This window comes from Oryctolagus cuniculus, chromosome 17 (assembly GCF_964237555.1).
Source record: "Oryctolagus cuniculus chromosome 17, mOryCun1.1, whole genome shotgun sequence".
Classification (NCBI taxonomy): Eukaryota; Metazoa; Chordata; class Mammalia; order Lagomorpha; family Leporidae; genus Oryctolagus; species Oryctolagus cuniculus.
In genome coordinates, this window is record NC_091448.1 from 37,256,511 (window position 1) to 37,281,878 (window position 25,368).

Below are 25,368 nucleotides of genomic sequence, written 5' to 3' on the forward strand. Positions count from 1 at the left end.
AGGAGCCAGGGCACCTCACACTTGGCAGCCTGGGGATGAGGCTGAGTGAGCGAGCTACCAGCAGCAAGCAGAGCAGACGTCCCCCATCCTGCCTCCCGTCCAGGGCGCTTCTCATCTCTACCCCTTTCCCCAGAGCTCCAAGCAGGGAGAAACGCCAGGGCCCATGTCTGAGTCTGAATTCTGACCCGACAGGCCTGTCCTGGGAGGAAACCAGGTCCCAGGGAACATTTTCTGTGTCCTCCAGCCGGGAGGCCTGGGGGTCTCCAACCTAGGCGGTGTCTACAGGTCCACCATCCCATCAGCCGAGTGCAGGGAGCCTCTCAGCTTTCCTCCCTTCCCTACCTGACCCTCACACCAGGCTCACGACCATTGCGACCTCAGTCATGTCTCCACGTCCCCGCTCATCTAGCTCTCTGACCCTCTCCCCAGCAACTCTCCTGTGACTGCAGCTGGGTCTCTGAGGAGAAAAGGAGCCCTTAAGATGAGTCTAGACAGCTGTGGACGGGTCGGATGTGGGCCCTGGAGCGCAGAGATCTTGCCCAAACACTGGTGGACAGATAGAGGAGACGGGAAAGGAGCTGCCCAGAGACACACAGTGGCCCAGAGGTCCTGTGTCTGCCTGGGCCTCTGCCCCTTTGGGAGTGATCCCAGCAGGGTGAGCGCCTGCTACCTATGAAAGTGGTCCAGGAGTCAGGGTCTGCACAGATGCTGCTGTTGATCACCGACACCAGCCAGTCGAAGAGGCTGTGGAGCAAAGAGCAGGGATGCTGGTGAGGGACGGCGGGCTGAGGTGAAGGGACGCACAACTGCTCCCTCGGCCAGCGTGCGATGCTCTGCAGGGCCCTGCGTTCTGTGCTTGGCAGGTAAAAGATGAAATCCTCTTCTCTTCCTGCCTCCCTTGTCTGAGTAATAGAGATGCAGGCTGTGGGCATGCACGTTCCCAGGTGCACACAAACCCGGCTGGCCTGTGGGCCAGGCAGGCACTAGGTCGGCATCAGGAACATGGCCCAACACTGGCTGGTGTCTCGGCTGATAGGCAGACATGGGTGTGGCTTCTAAAGAACCGAGTTCACCAAATGCCCTTGGACACTCCAGCCTGGAGCCCACAGCTCAAGGCTCTGCCACGTTCCCTGTAGCCCCAAGTCTCTCGAGGTCAACTATGGTATCCTCCACTCTGGAACCACTCCAGCCCACAAAGGGTGAGGGATGCAACACCATTCAGGGGGTTCTTCCTTACAATTTTCCTCAAAGTAATTGCAACTTTTTGGATTTTATAAAGATAATGGCTCCTCTTTTTGTAAAAGACTTAAGTGTCCATTTGAGTTACTGAAAATGACCAAGTTTTGGGGCTGGCGTTGTGGCACAGCAGGTTAAGCTGCCCCTTGCAATGCCACATTCCATATGAATGCCAGTTTAAGTCCCAGCTGCTCTACTTCCAACCCAGCTCCCTGCTAATATGCCTGGGAAGGCAGCAGATGGCCCAAGCGTCTGGGCCCCTGCCAACCATGTGTAAGACCCAGGAGTCCCAGCTCCTGGCTTTGGCCTGGCTGTTGCAGCCGAGGGGAGTGCATTAGCAGATGGAAGAACTCTTTCTCCATCTCTCTGATGCTCTGGCTTTCAAATAAATAAGTAAATCTTAAAAAGAAAATTACTTTAGTGTTACAATGACTTGATGGTTTGTGTGTGTAAAACATTCTATGGTTACAGCTTTCTCTGCCTGTGCTTTGTCACTCTACCCACTCACTTATAGGCAGACTTTAAAAACCTTTGACAGGAAGTTAGCTTTGAGGCTAACATGTAGTTAGTCTGCTCCCAGTTGCCATGGGCCGTTTTCAACTTAGGGGCTGTTTCCCTAGCAGCACTTCTCAGATGCTTGGCTCTTTGACACGTTCACAAAAGCAGGGCACACCCTCCCCCGAAGTCTGTCCTGGGTCCCACATGCACACACACTTTCTGCTATCACTGCAGAGCATTCTACACCACTTGAAGCCCTTGCAAGGCACCCTGCAGGTCCCAAGGTGAGAGGCAATCCCTAAACATGGCCAGAGGGTGGAATCACCGATGCAACCTACAGGAAAGGCCCGGAGCTCCACCTTCCCCACTGTGCAGGCGACTGTGTAGGGCCCGAAGTACAGGGGTGCAGGGAGACACAGGAGGAACGCACCTACGGGTCTGCACTGGGAGGGCCCCAGATCACCTCTGGGGCCTATTTTATGAGTCAAAAGCTGAGCAGGCTTTCCTCACCTATTGTCAAGGTCAAAGCAGGCTCCTGTATTTGAGTAATGATCTGAATCTCAGCCAGGGATCTGACAGCTCCTCTGTGCAACACTCAGGAACAGAGGCCAAGGGCACTGCTCGGGGAAAACCTGCTCGCCGTGCCCTGCTGTCCCCAGGCCCTGAGGTATACTTCATCTGGCATTCCCCATCCTGGGCTTCTGCCTGTTGCCTGGTGGCATCTGTTCCAGTCCCAGAGGGAGGGAGAACTTGGGGGAGGACAGGGCCCCACTGCTCACCGTGAGTAGACCAGCTTGGCCAGACAGTCTCTGCGGGTGTCACACTCGGCGCGGGAGCAGGGCTTCCGGAACACCTGCTTCTGCCTGCCCGCCCTGATGGTTCTAATCCGCAGCGTCTCCAGCAGCGTGTCTTCTGGGAGCTGCAGTAGCGAGGCTGATGTCCTGAGGGCACCTGGGAGGGGTGAATCCTCCTTAGGCAATCACCCTCCAGCCCATCAGTCCTCTTGACAAGGCACTGTGAGCTCATCATGGTAGAGCCGTGACTGGTGAAGCCAGACAGAGGACATCTAGGTTCTGACAGGCAGAGACCCGCAGGAGGCCTCCATAAAGGCCAGAGGCAAAGACCGCCACCCACGGGACCAGTCACTTCATAAACCCTCCAAGTCTCATTTCTCATGTGTAAAATGCAATGAAATGGTCTGTCTCACCAAGACGGGGTGAGGAGTCAGTCACCCAGGGCAGGCCCTACCGCGAATAGTCTGATCAAGGGAAGCGGATTCAAACTTTTGACTGTCTGCCTCCTACCTAATCCCAGCAGGCTGGCTGCTTTCCTGGCAAGGCCTGCCCCACCCCCCAGCCCCGTCCCTCACACTTGGCACTGTCCATCAGGTGGCAGGGCTGGGCTTCATCCTCGGAGTCAGCAAACAAGGTATTGCCAAGGTGCAGCAACCCAGCCAGGACCTGGGGGCAGAAAAGGGTGGTCAGGAGCAGGAGAGGACAGGACACGGGTGAGCCAGCAAGGGCAGCTCCCCTGCTGAACTTCCTGAGGACAACAGAAGAAGAAGAGCCCCCAGCACTGCCGGGTGCAGTTCTATTCCAGTTCTATGGGCATCATCTCATTCAATCTTTTCAACAAGGAGGAGGCCTATGCCACGATGACGCCCATAACAGAGACGTGACTGGAAGGGGTTAAACCCCAAGCCTGAGGAGAAAGGCAGGATTAGCGCCAGGCAGTCTAGCCTCAGATGCCTCCCAGGCCCACCACCAACTGTCCCTCTGCACCACTCTCCAGGACCAGACTATGTGGGAGCAGCACCATTAGCTGTGGGCCAGGGTTACCTCTACGGCGGGCTCCCTGGGCCCATCCTCAGCACTCCTGGGCTCAGACAGCCCAGTCCAGAGGAGCTATGTTCTCAGTCCCTGTACTGGGGTGCCCCTTTGCCTGTGCACTCAGTGATCCACAAGGGGAACCCTCAGGCCCAGCAAACTGGAAACACTTAGACTTGACACTGGGTGAGCAGGACCCCTCCTGCTACCCTGTCTGGCGCCTGGCAGGACACCTCCACATGCTACTGGCTTTCTGGCTATAACCTACATCAGGAGAGGACTGCTGTGTCCAGTGTGGCTATGGCAGAGGTTAAAGTCACCCCTAAACCAGCACTCCCTGGGCCTGTCCCCCTTCTGGACAGGCACTAACCTAGCAGTACCCACAGGGGGTGTGACTTGCTGCGGGAGCAACCCCCATCAGGAGGTAGAGGTCACTTTCCCCTGCACTACCCTCTCCCTGCACTGGCTTTGCTGTCTCTGCTGCTAACCAGTGCTATTTCCTCCCACTGCTCTGGGTTAGGAAGAGAGGTGGGGAGAGGGAGGCAGTCAGTTGTAGCTGCAAAGACCAAAGGGAAATGAGAGAGGCCCATGGGGCAGGCACTGTGGCATGGCGGGTAAAGCTGCTGCCTGCAGTGCCGGCATCCCACACACGCACTGTTTCGAGTCCCAGCTGCTCCACTTCTGGTCTAGCTCTCTGCTTTGGCCTGGGAAAGCAGAAGATGGCCTAAGTCCTTGTGCCCCTGCACCCACGTGGGAGACCCAGAAGAAGCTCTTGGCTTAACTTAGGATAGACACAGCTCCAGCCATTGCGGCCAATTGGGGAATGAACCAGCAGATGGAAGACCGCTCTCTCTCTCTGCCTCTCCTTCTATGTGTAACTCTTTCAAGCAAACAAATATATCTAAAAAAAAAAAAAAAAAAAAAAAAGTGGTCCAGCCCCCTGGGTCAATACCATGTCCAACAAAGAGAGATGGACCTTGAGGAGGAAGGAACATACAGAAGAGGGGAATCTAGGGGCTAGCACTGTGGGCCGGCAGGTTAAGCTGTGACTTGTGATGCCAGGATCCCATACTGAAGAGTTGGTTTGAGTCCTGGTTGTTCCACTCCTGAGCCAGCTTCCTGCTAATGTGCCTGAGAAAGCAGTGGAAGATGGCTTTGGGTCCCTGCCAGCCATTTGGGAGACCAGAATAGAGTTCCTGGCTCTTGGCTTCAGCCTGATCCAGGCCTGACTTGTGGCCATTTGGGGAATGAACAAATGGATGAATGATCGCTCTCCTCTGCTTCTCTTTTTATTGCTCTGCCTTTCAAATAAATAAATCTTACAACAAATGGTGGGAATCTGGAGTTAGTACGTCCGCCACAAACTGTCTGACTCCAGAGTGTCTGACATCCCGTTGCTGTCTGGCCATCGTGTGTTGCTGTCCTGTGACCTGTAACCCAGACAGCACGATGCACTGGATCGCTGTCCTCTATGCTCTCTCCACCCCGACTCAGGCTCAGTATCACAAAGAGGTGGCTGCCTCCTTGGACACTGCACTGCATGGCCCTAAGACCTGGATGCTCAGTGACAGAGGGGTCACAAGTCCAGGGAAGGCCCCTATGCAAGGAGCCGCCTGTCACCTCTGCCAGATGGAGGTGATGTAGGTGAGATTTCTTCTGACCTTAAAGATGTTGTTCTGGGTGGGGGTGTCGATGCCCAAATGCAGCATGGCTTCTCTGGTCACCTCGAAACAGTCCTCTGAAAGAGAAGCCCACACAGCCCAGAGGTCAGCAGGGGCTGCAGCGGGTGAGGGAGGTAGGCCCTGTGCAGAGCCGGTGGGTCTCACTGGCTTGGGCGACCTACCTTCCAAGGTCCTGTCTGGGTTGGGCAGCCAGGAGAAGGCAGCCCCCTCGGGGAGGTGCCAGTGCAGCCTCTCGTCCTTGCTTGCGCCTTTGCAGATCTGAGGGGAGGGGGTGGGCAGGTGACTGAGCTGGGGGTGCAAGGAGAGCTCAGGCCTGCATAGGCCTGGAGGTGGATAAGAAGAGTGAGAAATGGCAACTAGGTCCTAAGGCTGAGGTCCCCAGAGAAAGCCTCGGCAGGCACAGGGCAGAACAAACCGTTCTGAACTTCTCTAACCCAGTGCAAAAAACCCTGCTCCAAGCCGGCGCCGCGGCTCACTAGGCTAATCCTCCGCCTAGCGGCGCCGGCACACCGGGTTCTAGTCCCGGTCGGGGTGCCGGATTCTGTCCCGGTTGCCCCTCTTCCAGGCCAGCCCTCTGCTGTGGCCAGGGAGTGCAGTGGAGGATGGCCCAGGTGCTTGGGCCCTGCACCCGCATGGGAGACCAGGAAAAGCACCTGGCTCCTGGCTCCTGCCATCGGATCAGCGCGGTGTGCCGGCCGCAGCGCGCCGGCCGCGGCGGCCATTGGAGGGTGAACCAACGGCAAAGGAAGACCTTTCTCTCTGTCTCTCTCTCTCTCACTGTCCACTCTGCCTGTCAAAAAAAAAAAAAAAAAAACCCTGCTCCAGGAAAGCCTTCAGGTGAAGCAAGCGCAGCTCCGGCTCAGCCCGCGCCTGGTGGACCCCTGCCTAAGCATGCTCCCAGCCTGAGCCACCGAGCCCCAGGCTCACAGGAAGGGCGGAAGCCATCATTCTGCTAGAGACACTGGCCATTACGGGGAAGTCCTCAGTCTGATGATGGTGACGCAGCTTCTCCATTGTCCCCAACCTCGATGGCAGGCTGGGAGCAAGGTCTAGTGTGGGGCTGGATTGTGGCACAGCAGGTTAAGTGGCCACCTGTGACACTGGTATCCTGTGTGAGCGCTGGTTCTAGTCCCAGCTGCTCTGCTTCACACTCAGCTCCCTGCTTATGTGCCTGAGAAAGCAGCAGCAGATGGCCTGAGTCCCTGGACCCTTGCCACCCACATGGGAGACCTGGTGGAGTTTCAGCCTCCTGGCTTCAGACTAGCCACCCCTGGCCACTGTGGCCATAAGGGGAATGGATCAGTGGATGGACTATCTCTCCCTCTGCCTATCAAATAAATACTAATTTTTAAAAAAAACCACCAAAGTGCTGCACAGAAAGTTGGAAATAATCAGGAGCAGCACCAAAGTCAGGTGAAAAGGCCAAGCGTGGAGCACCCTCAGGGGCTGGGGTGGAGCCACAGACCCATCCCTGCCCTGTACCTGGGTGGCTGTGGGTCCTGCCTGGCACGAACCTGGTAGAAGATGTGGAAGTTCCTCTCGCTGGAAGCCTGGCAGGCCACTCGAGTTTTCTCTAGGAGGTAGGTATGGACTGCAGCTCCGGTCATCTGCTGGGCCCTGGGCACATGTGGGCCAGAACCCATTGGCTGCCAATTCGTTCCGTAGGCATTTATTTGGCACTGTGTACCAGGCTGCCATTTAGCAACTCTGCACCCAGTGTGAATCCTCTGAGCCTGAGCCAGTGGGAGTCATGAGGGCTAGGGTCCCCTCAGGACATCCTGGAGGCCTCTGGGACATCCTCCGGCACCCCGCTCAGGCGGTCAGGGCCAAGTCCTCTGGACATACATCACTTTCACCCCACCCCAAGGTAGGAGCACAGATCCCAGCTTCAAGCTTAGCGGCATGACCCAAAGAGGAGGCCATTTAGCCAGAACAAGGGTAACAGCCAGGAGGAACACACGGGCAGTAACAGGAACTCTGTCCCAGGGTCCCTATGTCCACCCTCGTTAGAAGACCATCGTCAGGGTTCAATGATCCCAGAGAATCCCATGTACACATTGCAAGGGGCAGGCTTCTGCCCATAGAGGAGGTTCAGGCTGAAGAGCACCCGGGCACTTTCAGCTCCCCCGTTCCCCCCACCTCCCACAGGCCAGGAGGCAGCAATGACTGATTACCTGTTCAGCTGGAGCTGGATGAACTTCCCAAAGCGACTGCTGTTGTTATTCCTCAGTGTGCACGCGTTCCCTAGAGATCACACAGGTGTTTATGCTGCTCCCCAAGGGTTAGCGTTCTCGTGGCCACAGGTCTGCTGGAAGCCATGTCCTTATCCTCAAGTCAGCTAAAGGCCCCTGTGTTTGTTTCCATGTCACAAAGGACAGGACCAGGGGATGGGCACTCAGGCTTCACCAAGTGGGATGCAGCAGTCAACTTCCTGGCTGAGAATGGGAATGACTAAGCCTAGGGAGCCGGGGGCTTTCTCCTCTGAAGGAAAGGGTCAGAAACAGTAAGATATCACTGTGGGGCAACACCGGGGCTGCTGTCCCCACACAGACACTGACAGCTTTGCACCACAGAGGTCTCCTGGTTCTCTGAACCATCGAGAAACTGGACAGCAAGATAGCATTTACAGCACGTGCGCCACAAGGTCCCGTCCAGCACCATTCTTACGTGTGCCTAGGCTGGGAGGGAGATGACCAAATGACGTGTGTTAGAAGAGGCTGAGGGGTCTGAGGCCACGGAGCAATGGGGCACATTCATCCTCCACCCTGAGAGGGTCTCCGAGCCCTGCCTCCCCGTGGAAGGTGGCAAATCCCAGGGGGACATGGGACTAAGGTACTGAGCTCACCAAAAGCTTCCATGACGGGGTTGGAGTTCAGGATCCGCTGTTCGATCCTCTCTGCAACCTTGTGGCTCTCCCAGGACGTGGGTGAGGCAGCCACCGTGGCATAGAACTTCATCAGGCAGCGGGACGTCCACGTCTGTGGCAGAAACAGCCCTGTGGGAGCTGAGGTCACCTGCCTTGCCTTTTTTATTTTTTTATTTTTTTTATTTCAAAGTCGAGTTACAGAGAAAGGCAGAGCTAAAAACAGATCTTTCATCCCTTGGGTCACTCCCCCAGATGGCTGCAATGGCTGGAACTGGGCCAGGCCAGAGCCAGGAGCCAGGAGCTTCATCCAGGTTTCCCACGTGGGTGGCAGGGGCCCAAGCACTAGGGCCGTCCTCTGCTGCTTTCCTAGGCACATTAGCGGGGAGCTGGATGGGAAGTGGAGCAGCTGGGACATGAACTGGTACCTATATGGGATGCCAGTGTCATAGGCAGTGGCTTTAGACAGGGCTGTAAAGGGAAGGCAGTTCAGCAGAGAGAACCTCTCTACCACACATGTTGCTGACCAAATGGGTCCTTATGGAATCCAACTGTGGCCCTGGACAAGGCGCTTTGCTCACTGGGAAACAGGGGTACTCTTCTTTGCTTCTCCCAGCTGCAGAGGTTTCACAAGAAACAAGGGGCCGGGGGTACGGAGAGGATGCCCCCCTGACCTGAGCAGGCTACTGTGTGTCTCAGGCCTCACTGGAGGCACTGGACTGTGGAGGATTTCTATGCATTTTCTCACAAACCTCAGGGATACAGGTCTAACCATACATCAGTTTCTAAAATGCTAAAACGAAGGCATAGAACCTAACCATGTCAATGCCATGCTTTTTACTTCACGAACTGGAGAAAAATATGGATGCCCTTTACAAGGATTTACAATTAGGCAACAAAAACAATTCAGAAGCGATCAAATCAAGAGTCTAAGGTGGCTGTCTAATGATTTGCCATCGAAACTCTTGCAAAACTGATGAGAGGCATGAGCACCAGCACTGTCACCGTGGACAAAGAGCTTCTTCAAACGCTTTCTTGTTAAGTAGATGCTGTCATTCTTTAGCCTCCTAGGAAGGCAGCCAGCAAAATGTCTTGAGCAACCTAAAAACTTGTTACCACAATCTTAGATTTTGAAAAGTCAGTCCGTCCACTTTGCTTTGAACAGACCACTTCCTCCTCTTGGTAGCCATTACTTTGATTGTACTTTGTCTACACAGGAACATACTGGTGAAGTCATGTTTCACCTCCTGGGCCAATTCTTTGAAGAAATGTTGTAGGATCTTGATCCCACTTGCTTAAAATTTCTAGCAAAAGTTGTCTCCAGCTTAACTGGGCACAGTAATTCTAGCACAGAATAAGTAGAAAGTTCAGCATGCTTTAATCAGAATTATATCTAAGTCAGATTGTCTGAGATGTGCAGGGTGCTGGCTACTGTCTGTGCTGTTATTCAATGGTCCTCTTCAATTTAGGGAATGAACAAGATTAATTTTTTCCTTGCAAATTGATGTCGATGGTCTGCCTCTGTAGTTTTCATCTTCAACACTGTCTCATCCCTTCTTAAGATAATTTATTCATTTGCAAACTGCTCGTTTGGAGGTCGGGGGTGGTTACTGTCCTCAAAAGCTTTTCATAAAGCACCAATGATTTCAGCATTCTTACACCTAAATTTCATAAATTAGATGTTTGCTTCTGCATCCCTCTTAGTAGAATCCTCTTGTTCTGACGGGGACTCATTTAAAACTGACATCTCATCTTAATCCCTCAAGTTAGATCCTGTTCACACAGGTTATAACAAATTTACAGAGGTATAAAAAGTGCAAAATAAGGGACTGGCAATATGGCACAGGTTAAACTGCCACCGGAAGTGCTGACATCCAGTATGGATGCCAGTTCAAGTCCCAGCTGCTCCACTTCCCTTCCAGCTCCTTGACATGCCTGGGAATGCAGTGGAGGGTGTCCCAAGACCTTGGGGCCCTGCCATCCATGTGGGAGGCTCCGAAGAAGCTCCTGGCTCCTGGCTTTGACCTGGCTCAGCCCTGGCCACTGTGGCCTTTTGGGGAGTGAACCAGTGGACGGAAGATCTCTCCTCTAACTCTGGCTTCCAAATAAACAACAAACAAAACAAAACTGAAATTCAAGTATAGGTTTTTCATAAGGTACATTTTTCCAAGGATTTTTTAAAGACCCCTTCTATCTAGAGTTAAGGTATTTTAGAAGGTAATTCAGGTTAAATGACGTTATTTAAGGGAGGGTGGTCTTGATCTAATTGGAATGTTGCCTTATAAGAAGTGATCTCTCCTGCTTTTCCTTCTTCCTTGCCATGTGAGGACACAGGGAGAAGGTGACAGTTTGCAAGGCACAACAAGTCTTCACCTTGACACACTTATGCTGGAATTCCAGCCTCCAAAAATGAGAGAAAATAAACTTCTGATGCGTAAGCCACCAAGTCTGTGGTACTCTGTTATAGCAGCCAACTTGGCTAAAACACAGCTGGAAGCTCAGATCACTGATTTGAGTCCCTAACTCTTCTCTTAAAAGCAAACAAAGCAAGCAAGCACTTAATCACTTAATGCTATGCATTTCCTCCAAGCACTTTTTTTTTTTTGGACAGGCAGAGTGGACAGTGAGAGAGAGAGAGAGACAGAGAGAAAGGTCTTCCTTTGCCGTTGGTTCACCCTCCAATGGCCACCGCGACCGGCGCGCTGCGGCCGACGCACCGCGCTGATCTGAAGCCAGGAGCCACGTGCTTCTTCCTGGTCTCCCATGGGGTGCAGGGCCCAAGTACTTGGGTCATCCTCCACTGCACTCCCGGGCCACAGCAGAGAGCTGGCCTGGAAGAGGGGCAACCGGGACAGAATCTGGCGCCCCGACCAGGACTAGAACCCGGTGTGCCAGCGCTGCAACACGGAGGATTAGCCTATTCAGCCACGGCGCCGGCCCCAAGCACTATTTTTTAAAGCACACATTTTGATACATTGTGCTTCCATTTTCTTTCACTTCAAAGTATTTTCTGATATCTCATGTGATTTCAACTTTGATCCATAGGATATGTGAAAGTACACTGTTTAGTTTTCAAATGCTTTAGGATTTTCAGGTGTCTGTTATTTCCAGTTCACTTAATAAAGAGAAGTTTGTATGACCTTAATTTTTTTTTTTTTTTAGACGGACAGAGTGGACAGTGAGAGAGAGAGAGAGAAAGGTCTTCCTTTGCCGTTGGTTCACCCCCCAATGGCCACCGAGGCTGGCGCACTGCAGCCGGCGCACCGTACTGATCCGTTGGCAGGAGCCAGGTGCTTCTCCTGGTCTCCCATGGGGTGCAGGGCCCAAGCACTTGGGTCATCCTCCACTGCACTCCCTGGCCACAGCAGAGAGCTCGCCTGGAAGAGGGGCAACCGGGACAGAATCCGGTGCCCCGACCGGGACAAGAATCCGGTGTGCCAGCGCCGCAAGGCGGAGGATTAGCCTAGTGAGCCGCAGCGCTGGCAGACCTTAATCTTTTTAAATGGAGGTGTCTCATAGCTCAAAAGATGTTCAGATGTACTTAAAAGAGTACTGGAATTGTAACTGTAATTGTGATTTATCCATTTTCCCTTCAATTCTATCAGTTTTTACTTCCTCTATTGGGGGTGGGGTAGCTATGAAGATCCACTTTTTATTCTGGTACAAAAAAAGCCCTGTTCATTCTATAGAGTGTCAAGCTTTACATTACTGTAGAGCAGACTTACAGAATACGAACACCTGCTACCAGCTCCAAAGACATCATCTATGCTTTGACCAAATTTAGTACCTTTCTGATTCCACTGATCATATAATGTGTTATCATTTTTACCTTACAGTGAATTATCTTCAAGAAACAAAATATATTTTAGATCTGCATTGCTGTTTTTGTTCGATCCAAAGCCAGGAGCTTCCTACGGGTCTCCTACGCAGGTGCAGGGACCCAAGCACTTGGGCCATCTTCTACTGCTTTCCCAGACCACAGCAGAGAGCTGGATCAGAAGTGGAGCAATTGGGACTTGAACCAGCGCCCATATGGGATGCCAGCACTGCAGGTGACGGCTTTACCCGCTATGCCACAGCACCAGCCCCTCTTTGTTTCTTTTTATAGATTCAAATATTCACCTAGTTTCATACTCCTTTGTCCTAAAGAACTTTAACACTTTTTAGAGTGAACCAGTTCTGTTAGCAATGAATTCCCTCAACTTGTATTTGTCTGAAACCATCTACTTCATTTTATTTATTTTTTTTTATAGGCAGAGTTAGACAGTGAGAGAGAGACAGAGAGAAAGATCTTCCTTCCATTGGTTCACCCCCCAACTGGCCGCTACGGCTGGAACTACACCGATCCGAAGCCAGGAGCCAGGTGCATCCTCCTGGTCTCCCATGGGGTGCAGGGCCCTAGCACTTGGGCCATCCTCCACTGCCTTTCCAGGCCACAGCAGAGAGCTGGACGGGAAGAGGGGCAACCGGGACAGAATCTGGCACCCCAACCAAGACTAGAACCCGGGGTGCCGGCGCCACAGGCAGAGGATTAGCCTAGTGAGCCGCGGCCAGCTTCATTTTAATTTTTTTTTTTATATATACTTTTTTTTTTTTTGACAGGGCGCCTGATTCTGTCCTGGTTGCCCCTCTTCCAGGCCAGCCCTCTGCTGTGGCCAGGGAGTGCAGTGGAGGATGGCCCAGGTGCTTGGGCCCTGCACCCCATGGGAGACCAGGAGAAGCACCTGGCTCCTGCCATTGGATCAGCGCGGTGCGCCCGCTGCAGCGCGCCGGCTGCGGCGGCCATTGGAGGGTGAACCAACAGCAAAAGGAAGACCTTTCTCTCTGTCTCTCTCTCTCACTGTCCACTCTGCCTGTCCAAAACAAAACAAACAAACAAACAAAAAGATTTACTTAATTATTTGAAAGGCAGAATTACACACAGAGAGAGGCAGAGGCAGACAGAGAGAGATCTTCCATCTGCTTGTTCACTCCCCAGATGGCCACAACAGCCAGGGCTGGGCCAGGAGCTTCACCTGGTATCCCACATGGGTGCAGGAGCCCAAGTACTTGACCATCTTCCACTGCTTTCCCAGGCACATTATAGCAGGTAGCTGGATCAGAAGCAGAGCAGCTAAGACTCAGAACCGACACCCATATGGGATGTGAGCACCGTACATGGCAGCTTAACCCACTGCACCACAGCGCTGGCCTCTTCTCTTTGTTTTCAATGTGTGGATCATTCATACTGACATTTTGTTAAATTTGTTAATGTCAAATCTGCTAATAAGCCCAAAGCAATTTTTCTCATGTTATTAATGTTACCATTTCCCTTTAAATCTTTACATTTTCTATATTTCTGGGTAAGAAATTGGAAGAATCTTTTAGAGATACTGAGCAGCTCATGAAAACTGGACATTCAAGGCTCCTAAGTTTAAAAAGCTACTTCAAGTGAGGACCCTGGTTGACGACCTTGTCTAAAGACAGAGACTCTTATCAACTGTTTAATAACTCAGTTTAGAATATGGAGAGATGGGGCCGGCGCTGTGGTGCAGCAGGTTAAAGCCCTGGCCTGAAGCACCGGCATCCCATATGGGTGCTAGTTCTAGTCCCAGCTGCTCCTCTTCCGATCCAGCTCTCTGCTAAGGCCTGGGAAAGCAGTGGAAGATGGCCCAGGTCCCGCGTGGGAGACCCAGAAGATGGAAGACCTCTCTCTGTGTCCCTACCTCTCTCTGTAACTGTCTTTCAATAAATAAAAAATAAGTCTATAAAAAAATTATAGACAAGAGCATTAACTGTTTGATGAACATCTTTTACCTGAATGCCAAACAGCACAACAAAGTGAAGAAAAGGAACTAGTACTCTTGTAACTAAATATCAAAACTCAAAAGTTGGAAGGATAGAAGATGAAGAGTATCCCAAAGACACAATAAATATGACACAGAACAGATGAGAAGAGTATTAGACAATTAATCAAATTTCCTACTAATGGTTCCACAAAGAGAAAATAGAGAGGAGGAAATTGTTAGACATAACACAAATGTGCTTCCATGAACAAAAGGACAAATGATTCTAGGTTAAAAAGACTCACAAGGTATCCCACCATCAGTTAAAAAGAAAAAAAAAAAAGAGAGAGACTATATTATGACACAGCACTGTGATTCTTAATACTTAAAAGCTTCTGGAAAGAAAAAACATTATGAACAGGGACTCTCTACAGTAATATACAAGAAAAAAAACTTATATTCCCAATAAAAATTATAAAACCAGCCAAAATAAGGCAGGATAGAATGTTGTACATTTCAGATGTACAACAATTCAAAAATTTTCCCTCTACATACTCTATTCAAGAAAATACTAAAGATCACACTCCATAAAATAAGGCAAGAAAACAATGAGGAAACCAGGCACCCCAGCAGTGGGATTATCCTAGGACAGATGTGAATCTGGGACCCTGAGTGAGGTCAGGAGGCCTCCACGCGTCAGCTGTGCGGCAGCAGCCCTCAGCCGCACAGTCCGGAGGTCAGCAAGAGATCTGAGCGCCCTGGGAAGGGCATCTCCAAGAAAAGAAGGTCGCGGTTTGCTTGCCAGTATGATAGGTGTTTTCCAGTTTGGGCGACATGTCTGGCAATGAAGTAACTGCAGGATTATAAAAACTAAACGAGTGGCAGGACCGGCATGTGGCACAGCAGGTAAAGCTTCCGCCTGAGATGCCCGCAGCCCATCTGGTGCCAGTCCCAGCTGCTCCACTTCCAATCCAGCTCTCTGCTGTGGCCTGGGAAAGCAGAGGAAGATGGCCCAAGTCCTTGGGCCCCTGCACCCGTGTGGGAGACCTGGAAGGAGCTCCTGGCTCCTGGCTTTGGATCAGCACAGCGCTGGCCGTTGTGGCCAATTGGGGAGTGAACCAGTGGATAAAAGACCTCTCTCTCTCTCTGCCTCTCCTCTCTCTGTGTAACTCTGCCTTTCAAATAAATAAATAAATCTTTTAAAAAAATGGAAACACCCAAATAAACCAACAGAAGATGTGAAAGTAATTGCCTTAGAAGAGAAGGACTAGAGTTGAGAGATAAAGGGTCGGTTTACTGTGTTTCTAAGCTTTCCAGTATTTCTTTTTTTTTCCTTAAAACTTATTTAATTGAAACACAGATTTAGAGAGAAACAAAGAGCGAGAGAAATGTCTTCCAACTGCTAGACCACTTCCCAAATGGCTGCAGTTGCCAGAGCTGGGCCAGGCAGAAAGCCAGGAGCCAGGAGCTTGTTCCAAGCCTCCCACGTGAGTGAAGGGGCCCAAGAACTTGGGTCATCCTCCGCTGGTTTTCAGGTACATTAGCAGGGAGCTGGATCAAAAGTGGAGCATCCAGACTGGAACCAGTGCACATATGGGATGCTGGCATCGCAGGTGGCAGCACAACCTACTACACCCCAGTATCAGTACCACCTGATGTTTTAAAATACAAAATAACATGATGGGGCCTGCGCTATGGTGTAATAGGTTAAGTCTCTACCTGCAGCTCTGGCATCCCATATGGGTGCCGGTTGTGTCCCAGCTGATGCTCTTCCAGTTCAGCTCTCTGCTGTGGCCTGGGAGGGCAGCAAAGGATGGTCTAAGTGCTTGGGCCCCTGTGCCAGTGTAGACCTGGAAGAAGCTCTTTGATCCTGGCTTCAGATCTGCCCAGCTCCAGCCACTGCGGCCATTTGGGGAGTGAACTAGTGGATGGAAGAGCTTCTCTTTCTCTGCCTCTCAAATAAACGAATAAGGGGCCAGTACTATGGTGTAGTTGGTAAAGTTGCTGTCTGCAGTGCTGGCATCCAATATAGACACCGGTTTGAGTCCTGGCTGCTCTACTTCCTCTCTGCTATGGCCTGGGAAAGCAGAAGATGGTCCAAGTTCTTGGGCCCCTGCATCCACGTGGGAGACTTGGAAGAAGCTCCAGGCTCCTGGCTTCGGATTGGCCCAGCTCTGGCTGTTGTGGCCATTTGGGAAGTGAACCAACAGATGGAAGACCTCTCTGTCTCTCTCTGCCTCTAACTCTGCCCTTTAAATAATCTTTAAAAAGAAATAAAGGCCAGCGCCGTGGCTCAACAGGCTAATCCTCCGCCTTGCGGCACCGGCACACCGGGTTCTAGTCCCGGTTGGGGCACTGGATTCTGTCCCGGTTGCCCCTCTTCCAAGCCAGCTCTCTGCTATGGCCCAGAGTGCAGTGGAGGATGGCCCAAGTGCTTGGGCCCTGCACCCCATGGGAGACTAGGAGAAGCACCTGGCTCCTGCCTTCGGATCAGCGCAATGCCCCGGCCACGGCGGCCATTGGAGGGTGAACCAACGGCAAAGGAAGACCTTTCTCTGTCTCTCTCTCACTGTCCACTCTGCCCGTCCAAAAAAAAAAAAAAGAAATAAAATCTTTTTTAAAAAAATAACATTACTATTAAAACTTAAGCTTTTTTTTTTTTTTTTTTGGACAGGCAGAGTTAGAGAGAGAGAGAGACAGAGAGAAAGGTCTTCCTTCTGTTGGCTCGCCCCCCAAATGGCTGCTATGGCCAGTGCGCTGCGCTGATCCAAAGCCAGGAGCCAGGTGCTTCCTCCTGGTCTCCCATGCAGGTGCAGGGCCCAAGGACCTGGGCCATCCTCCACTGCCTTCACGGGCCACAGCAGACAGCTGGACTGGAAGAGGAGCAACCGGGACAGAATCTGTCACCCCAACCGGGACTAGAACCCGGGGTGCCGGCACCACAGGCAGAGGATTAGCCAAGCAAGCCACAGCACCTGCCAAAACTAATTAAATTTTAAAAGTATACTGGGCCCAGAGGCTGGCACTGTGGCACAGTCGGTAAAGCTGCTGCCTGGAATACCAGCATCCCACATGGGCAACAGTTTGCGTCCTGGCTGTTTTATTTCTGACCTAGGTTCCTGCTAGCCTGGAAAAAGCAGATGGCCCAAGCACTTCGTTGGGCCCCTGCTACGAATGTGGGAGACCTGGAAGAAGACACTAGCTTCAGTCTGAACCAGCCATAGCTGTGGCAGCCATCTGGGGACTGAACCAGCGGATGGAAGGTCTCTCTCTCTCTCTGTAACACTGACTTACAAATAAATCAATGAATCTTAATATACACACACACACACACACACACACACACACCAGGCTCAGTCCATGGCCATAAGGGCTGCTCAGGAAGGCACTACCAAGCTCTGGTTGCACGGGTCCTGAGTGAGGTTCAGCCTCAGTTCCCTATACAATTCTGGAGGACAATGAGCTTCATCTAGGAGCTGGATGTCGGCCATCTTTAATTAGCACCCAGACATCCCCCACTCACCAAAGCTCAAGCTTATTCCTCCAACTGTCTTCTTTTTTTTTTATTTTTATTTATTTTTTTGACAGGCAGAGTAGACAGTAAGAGAGAGAGAGAGACAGAAAGGTCTTCCTTTTGCCGTTGGTTCATCCCCCAATGGCCACTGCGGCTGGCGCACCGCACTGATCCGTAGCCAGGAGCCAGGTGTTTCTCCTGGTCTCCCTTGCGGGTGCAGGGCCCAAGCACTTGGGCCATCTTCCACTGCCTTCCCGGGCCACAGCAGAGAACTGGACTGGAAGAGGAGCAACCGGGACAGAATCCGGCACCCTGACCAGGGCTAGAACCTGGTGTGCCAGCGCCGTAGGCGGAAGATTAGCCTATTGGGCCACGGCGCTGGCCCAACTTTCTGTCTTCTTATCTGTCTCCCAGGGGACTCAGAGTCCCAGAGCATTGGATGTTGTGTTTTTCTATCTGCTCCTCTCTCTGCTACCCCTCAGTGCCCAGGGCCTAGAATGTGGCAGGGGTGCAGGGTTCAGCAGTTCTCTCGCATGCTGAGTTTATGGTCCAGAGAAGCCCTACTAAAGGTGAAAGTGCTGTGGAAAGGCTAGGTCTGGGGAGGCAGCCTCCTTTGACCATTCCTGCAACTCCTCAACCTGTGCATTCTGTCTTACTAGCTGTAGTCTTGCCATCTGGGAGGCTGTACTGCCACACCAGGAGCGTCTGTCCACCACAGCATGCCCAATGCACTGGCCTTGCCACCATGGGCAACCCAAAGGGTTCAGATGGGCTACTCCAATAAACCTTTTCCCACAGTAACACTGCCCTGTGCCAAGCATGCTACCAAGTGCTTTATGTGCAGTCACTCACTGAACCCTTACAGAAATCCTGTAAGCCAGGTGTTGGTCTTCCTTCCCCTAACTTCACAAGTGAGAGAAATGAGCTTTGCAAAAGCTAAGTACCAGGGCCAGTGCTGTGGCATAGCAAGTAAAGTAGTGCCAGCATCCCGTATGGGTGCCGGTTCAACTCCCGGCTGCTCTTCTTCTGGTCCAGCTCTGCTATGGCCTGGTAAAGCAGTAGAATATGGCCCAAGTCCTTGGACCCCTGCACCTGCGTGGGATACCTGGAATAAGCTCAAGGCTCTTGGCTTCAGATAGGTGCAGCTCTGGCTGTTGCGGCCAACTAGGAAGTGAACTGGCAGGTGTAAGACCTCTCTCTCTCTGCCTCTCCTTCTCTCTTTGTGTAACTCTGACTTTCAAATAGATAAATAAATCTTAAAAAAAAAATAAATAAATAAGCTAAGTCCCTCTCAGCCCTGTTCTTAGTGACTATGCTGCAACTCCAACAGTTGACTTTTCTGTCGTGGTGTCAGCTGGAATAGACCTTTGAAAAGCAAATAAATGAAGGCCCAGGGAAGACAGTATCTCTCATACAGGTGGTAACAGAGACAGCGGTAGAGCCTGGACCAGAACCCTGCCTCTTGACTTCCAGCCTAGTGCTTGCCCATCATTGCATCTGGATTCCTGTCTCAGCCAGTGATCTGGGAATGACTAGGAAGGAAATGACTCCACAAGGAATGAGCTCTCTGCCTTCCCAGCCAGTTCTTAGTTGACATGGATAGAAAAAGGCCCTCCTACCTTTCCAGCACCACTCTCTCCACTGACAATAATTGACTGGTTGATGGGTTCGGACAGGCTCTTGACATTCCTGTAGGTCTGTTCACCCACAGTGAAGATGTGAGGCTTCAGTTTCTGAAACATCAAGGGGTGAAAGGTCATGTGAGGAAATGCCTGCTTTCAAGGAGTTGTTGGAACAATGATGGCTGAGATGGGAGACTATCAAAAGCAGTGCCAGAAGCTTCCTCCAGAAAAATTTTCTGGATACAATAATTGCTAAATAAAAATTGTAGGAGGCCACGTATTTGGACAGGGCACCTGCATTGGGCCCAACAGCCCTAACCAATAGAGTTTAGTTACAGTAACTGAGCTTCGGTTGGTTGCAGAAGGATCTATAGCCATTAACAAAGCATAAACAACTATCTAGTTAAGCTGTAACCAACTGATTGGTCGGCAGACTGGGCTGTAGCTAGTTAAGTTGTCTATAGCACACTCTTGTTATTCTAGAAATGGTGTCTGAAGCACCTCATTGGTGGAAATTCTCAGAACTTCTCTGGTCTTAAGCAATACCAGAATTGGGAGGGTCCTGATTCACAATCTTTTCTGTTGTTTTTGTTTTCCCTCACATCAGCTGCACTAAACTTAATGGTCCAAGGAATTTCCCATGTAAGATGCTGTTAGGTCCAACTGTGGAACTCCTTGGGTGGTTTTCCTACTCTTCTTCTCTCAGTCCGGAAGCAGGGCTGGCTTCTGACTAGTCTACCATGACATTAACTCTTCCTGCGCCCACATTCTCTCACTTTAGTAGTCTCATTCTGCTGTTAGTTTGTTATGCTATTTTGAAGTTTGTGAAAACCTTTCTTAGAAATTACTAAGATGTCTGTCTGCTGTACAGCTAACAGTATTTTATATATGAGGGACCTGAGGTTCAAAGGAGTTAAATAACTTTCCAAGGCCACGCAGTAAGTAAATAATTCCATGGGATTTCAATACTAAATCCACTGCCCTCACCTTCCACCAATAGTACCTGTCCTCCGCATGCTGGACAACATGTTGGGGAAGCAGCAGTGACCATGACCTGGCATCTGCAGAGCAGACCATCCGGGAGATACAGGCCCTCAAGACAGACCTGCCTGGATTGCACTTGGATTCTGACTTCCCCCTGCAGGAACTCCTGAGGGCCAGGCCAGCGGCACCTTGCCTAGTCAGCTGTGATCCCGTCCCTGAACCCTCCTGAGGAACAGGTTCCCTCTAACTGCCCTTGCCCCAGTCACTATCACCTGGGCCGTTACAAAGCCTCCCACTGCTCTGCCTCCTGCCTCACCTTTCTGAACCCAACCCCAGAGGGCTCTCTGTTCAGTCCCACTGCCACCTGCGTGAAGCAGCCTGATGGCCTTGTCAGCTGTACTGGTGCTTCAGAGCCTTCACAAATGGCCCAGTGGTCACACCCACCGCCCTCATCTTCTACCTCTTGCCAACATCACCCCTACCGGGGTCATACACTTTAACACTGACAGCCTCATGCTCTGGCTGCACCACCAACCCCACTCCCTTTCCTAAAGAATTTTGCTTTTCAGTAGAGAGGAACGTGTGCTAAATTTGTAGGCAGTCAGTTTGTTAAATACAAATATACCTTTGTAAATCCTTTTCTATTAATAAACCTATCAAGAAGAAAAATAAATCCTTTCCCTTATGTCCCTATTTTAGGTTTCAAACTCAGTTAAATCAATATTTAGCCCTCATTTTACAACTTCTGCCCTGTCGTCAGTTCTTTGTGTGCCCCAAATTCCAAGCCGACGGAATGACTTCATGGCTGGGGAGCAGATGGGAAGGATGGGAGGTTGCAGGAGGTTGCAGGAGCTGGGGGAGGCTGGGGGAGGCTGGGGAGCAGTGAGGCTGAGCCTTACCTGGGGCTGCGGGGCAGTGTGGTACTCTCGCATCAGCTCTGGCGTGTAGAGCTCAGGCACAGGCTTGAAGGGGTTCAGAGCCACCAGGGTGCAGCCGGCATTGGTGTAGAACGTGTCTGCCATGTACCGGGCCTGCAGGCACCTCAGGACTGAGGCAGAGACACTGTTAGAAAGCTTTGGCTCAAACACAGACAAAACCACAGACATGCATCTGCCTAACAGCCCTCCCTCTGCAATTAACCAAGTGCCAGCAGATCCTAGCAGCTCCCTGATGAATAGATACAAGATCTAATTAAGATGTGCCCCAAATGTCAAGCAAAGCTTGCCCTGGGGAGCCCAGGTGCAGCTGCCAGGCTCCCAGGGGTAGCGGTCTGGAGCAGGCCACCTGGCTCCAGGTCAAGATCTTGCCTGCCTCAGTCTAAGCTGGGGAAGCTGTACTCAACACCCGCATCGCAACGCCACCCTCCTGAAGATGGCGCTCTGGAGTGGAGGGAGGCCCATACCTGTCTCCAGTGTCACAGGATTCACCTTAGTGAGGTCATCCAGCTGGTGCAGCGGGGCCTCCCCAACCAGGAACTCCCGCAGGTCTTCGCTAAGTGATTCTCCACCTCGGGCACCAAATCCTGGACTACGGCCATTAACCTGGAAGGGAATAACATGAGAGCTCAGACCAGTGAGCAGTTACCCAAGGGTGGGACCCTCTACAGTAGAGAGAGAGAGCAGGTTTCTACAGTCCCAGTCTGGCTGAGGGTTCAAATCTCAGTTCCACAACTGCTTAGCCCTGTGAGCCTATTTACTTTCTATGAGCCACAGCTTTTTGATTTGCAAATAAAGGAAAATAAACTCAGCTCACATGGCTATTGGGAAGAAAGTAGGGCTACACAGAGCATTTAATCAGTGTCTCACACACGGTATGAACTCAGTAAGTGCTATCCCATCTCCTCTGTGAACTGCTCCAGCCATGTCTTCCAGTTACTGGGCCTGGCAGGAGTAGGACCACAGGGAGTGTTGCTATGAAAGTACTGCAAGGAAAAGAACCAAGAGCTGGGCCCCTTTCCAAAGAGACCACTCAGCTAGCGATGAAAAACAGCCTTATCTTTCCAGAGAGGTAGCACCATGCCTCCATCAGCTGCCTCTCAGGGCTTAACTTCAGCCTGGCGAATGAACTTGAGAGGAAGCCTAGCTCAGAAGCCTACAAGTGGGCAAGTACTAGCACCAAGGGGAATAAGTCCCTTATCTCCCTTGCCTATTTTTAATGTTTATTCATGTTTAAAAAAATTTTTTTTAAAGATTTAGCACTTGTCTACGTCCACACCACTCTGAACGCACCCAGTCTCGTCTGACCTCGGAAAGATTTAGCACTTATTTGAAAGAGAGAGTTAAGGAGAGAGAAGCAAAGACAGAGAGAATCTTCCAATCACTGCTTCACTCCCAAAATGGCTGCAATGGCCAGGACTGGGCCAGGCCACAGCCAGGAGCCAGGAACTCCATCTGGGTTTCCCATGGAGTGGCAGCGGCCCAAGCACTCAGGCCATCTTCTGCTGTTCTCCCAGGCGCATTAGCAGGGAGCTGGATTGGCATTGGAGCACTCAGGACTCATATCAACACCCAAACAAGATGCCAGCATCACAGGCAACGGCTTAGCCCACAGGACCACAACACTGGCTCCCCGTTTGTTCATTTTCAATTGAAAAGCAGAGAGAGAGAGAGAGAGTGTGTGTGTGTGTGTGTGTGTGTGTGAGTTCAATCTTCCATCTGTTGATTCATTCCCCAAAAGTTTGCAGGAGCCCAGGCTGGGCCAGACCAAAGTCAAAAGCCAGGAACTTTATCCAGGTCTCTCATATAGATGGTATGGACTCAATTACTTGAGCCATCACTAGCAGGAAGTTGGATAGGAAGTGGTGGCAGGATTTGATGCCAGGTACTCCGATATGGTATGTGAGTGTCCCAAGCAGCAGCTTAACCAGCTATGCCATAATACCTGCCTCTCACTATTTCGATGCCAACACTTTCCATGTTGCGTTTCTTTACTTTTCTGCAACAGTCCCATTTCTTCTCTGACTTCCCCTGGGGATGGGGAGTGGAAGAGAGGCATCTAGCTGAAATCCACTTTGAAGGAAGAGTATCCAATGAGACTGGTGAGCCTAAATATTCAAACACCTCCGGGAAAACAAGCCAAGTGGCAAATGCCATCTGAGAGGCCCAGCAGCAAGCTTCTTCTGAAGATGTTGTCAGTTCTCTGAACTTCGGGCCCACCACATACACTAGACTGGCTCTTGTCTTCCCAGATAAGTGCTAAGATTCTAACAAGGCTGGCTCCATGTAAATCCCTCTCTTCCAGTGAAAAAACACAGTGAAAAGATACTGCCCCACACAGTATCAATTTATCATTACACAGCCAAAATTTATCATCAACTCTAATCCAATCCGAACCAGCCGAGTACAGCGATCAAGAGCCTGGCCTTAAAAGCTGGATGGCCTGGGTTTGACTCCTGGTTCCACCACTTACTACCCGTAGAATCTTACCAATAGTAGATTACTTATACTACATCCATACAATGGAATAAAACAAGTTACCAAAAAGCATGCCTTTGAGGCTGGCATTGTGGCATGCTAGGTTAAACTGCTGCCTGCAATGCTGGCATGCCCCATGGGCACCGATTCAAGTCCCAGTTACTCCACTTCCAGTTCAGCTCCCTCCTAATGCACCTGGGAAAGCAGAAGATGACCAAAGTGCTTCAGCCCCTGCACTCACGTGCGACACCCAGATGAAGTTCCAGGCTCTTGGTGTCTGCAGCCATTTGGGGAATGAATCAGCAGAGGGTGGGCTTCTAACTCTGATTTTCAATAAATAAAATTTTCAAAAAAGTATGCCTTTAAGTGTTTTAAAATACACATCGGGGCAGGTATTTGGCCTTGTGGTTAAGATGCCGGTGCCCCAGTCAGAGTGCCTGGATTTAATTCTTGGCTCTCAGTACTGGTTCCCACCAGTACAAACCCTAGGAGGCAGCAAGTGATGGCTGAAATATTTGGGTCCCTGCCACCTATAAGGTAGACCTGCCAGCTCCAGGCTTGGGCCAGGTCCTCTCCTGGCCATTGCAGGCATCTGGGGAGTCAATCAGTAGATAGGAGTTCTGTCTCTCAAATGAAAATAAATATGGGGCAGGCATTTGGTGCAGTGGTTGAAATGCTGCCCTGGCCGGCACCGCGGCTCAATAGGCTAATCCTCCACCTTGCGGCGCCGGCACACCGGGTTCTAGTCCCAGTCGGGGCGCCGGATTCTGTCCCAGTTGCCCCTCTTCCAGGCCAGCTCTCTGCTGTGGCCCGGGGGTGCAGTGGAGGATGGCCCAAGTGCTTGTGCCCTGAACTCACATGGGAGACCAGGAGAAGCACCTGGCTCCTGGCTTCGGATCAGCGCAATGCACCGGCCGCAGTGAGCTGGCTGCAGTGGCCATTGGAGGGTGAACCAATGGCAAAAGGAAGACCTTTCTGTCTCTCTCTCACTGTCCACTCTGCCTGTCAAAAAATTAAAAAAAAAAATTAAAAAAAAAAAGAAAAGAAATGCTACCGTAATGGAGGGCTGGGTTTGAGTCCTGACTATGCTTCAGATTACAGCTTCATGCCAATGTGTACTGTGGGAGGCAGCAGATGATGGCTCTAGTCCTTGGGTTCCTGCCACTCATGTAGGAGATTGGGATGGAGTTCCAGGTTCCTGGCTTTGGCCTGGTCTAGCCCTGGCTGTTGCAGGCATCTGATAAGTGATCCAGATGTAAGATCTCTCTCTGTATTTATGCCTTTCAAACAAAAATTTTAAAAATTATTTGAGATGGGCCAGCGCTGTGGTGTAATGGGTAAAGCCTCTGCCTGCGGTGCTGGCATCCCATATAGATGCTGGTTCAAGTCCTGACTGCTCCACTTTTTTTTTTTTTTTTTTTTTTTTTTGACAGGCAGAGTGGACAGTGAGAGAGAGAGACAGAGAGAAAGGTCTTCCTTTTTGCCGTTGGTTCACCCTCCAATGGCCACCACGGCTGGTGCGCTGCGGCCGGCGCACCGCGCTGATCCGATGGCAGGAGCCAGGTACTTATCCTGGTCTCCCATGGGGTGCAGGGCCCAAGGAGTTGGGCCATCCTCCACTGCCCTCCCAGGCCACAGCAGAGAGCTTGCCTGGAAGAGGGGCAACCGGGACAGAATCTGGCACCCCGACCGGGACTAGAACCCGGTGTGCTAGCGCCGCAAGGTGGAGGATTAGCCTAGTGAGCCGCGGCGCCGGCCGGACTGCTCCACTTCTGATCCAGCTCTCTGCTATGGCCTGGAAGAGCAAAAGATGGTCCAGGACCTTGGGCCCCTGCACCCGTGTGGAAGACACAGAAGAAGCTCTTGGCCTGGGATCGGCCCGGCTCTGGTTGTTACAGCCATTTGGGGAGTAAACCAGCAGGTGGAAGACTTTTCTCTCTCTCTGCCTCTCTGTACTTTGTCTTT

The 25,368-nt window shown here is 51.3% G+C and overlaps 1 protein-coding gene across 6 annotated transcripts in view; it reads right to left on the bottom strand.

Annotated features, from left to right (window-relative positions):
• Positions 1–25,368, bottom strand: part of MYO19 (myosin XIX) — a 44,072-nt gene that overhangs the window by 12,673 nt on the left and 6,031 nt on the right. For 4 of the 6 annotated variants that reach the window (XR_011383558.1, XM_008271170.4, XM_002719080.5 and 1 more), the window contains 11 exons: positions 21,393–21,531; positions 20,890–21,038; positions 19,004–19,117; positions 8,088–8,220; positions 7,417–7,486; positions 6,757–6,859; positions 5,404–5,500; positions 5,222–5,298; positions 3,104–3,194; positions 2,514–2,685; positions 671–744 (listed from right to left, as the gene is read on the bottom strand). Coding sequence is in view for 5 of the 6 variants with exons in the window: in XM_008271170.4 (XP_008269392.3) it covers positions 671–744; positions 2,514–2,685; positions 3,104–3,194; positions 5,222–5,298; positions 5,404–5,500; positions 6,757–6,859; positions 7,417–7,486; positions 8,088–8,220; positions 19,004–19,117; positions 20,890–21,038; positions 21,393–21,531 (1,219 nt within the window). In the remaining variant the exon portion in view is untranslated. Of the gene's footprint in view, positions 1–670; positions 745–2,513; positions 2,686–3,103; positions 3,195–5,221; positions 5,299–5,403; positions 5,501–6,756; positions 6,860–7,416; positions 7,487–8,087; positions 8,238–19,003; positions 19,118–20,889; positions 21,039–21,392; positions 21,532–25,368 lie in introns of those variants that run through there. The other 2 variants (XM_070061014.1, XM_017349053.3) reach the window with 2 other exon arrangements.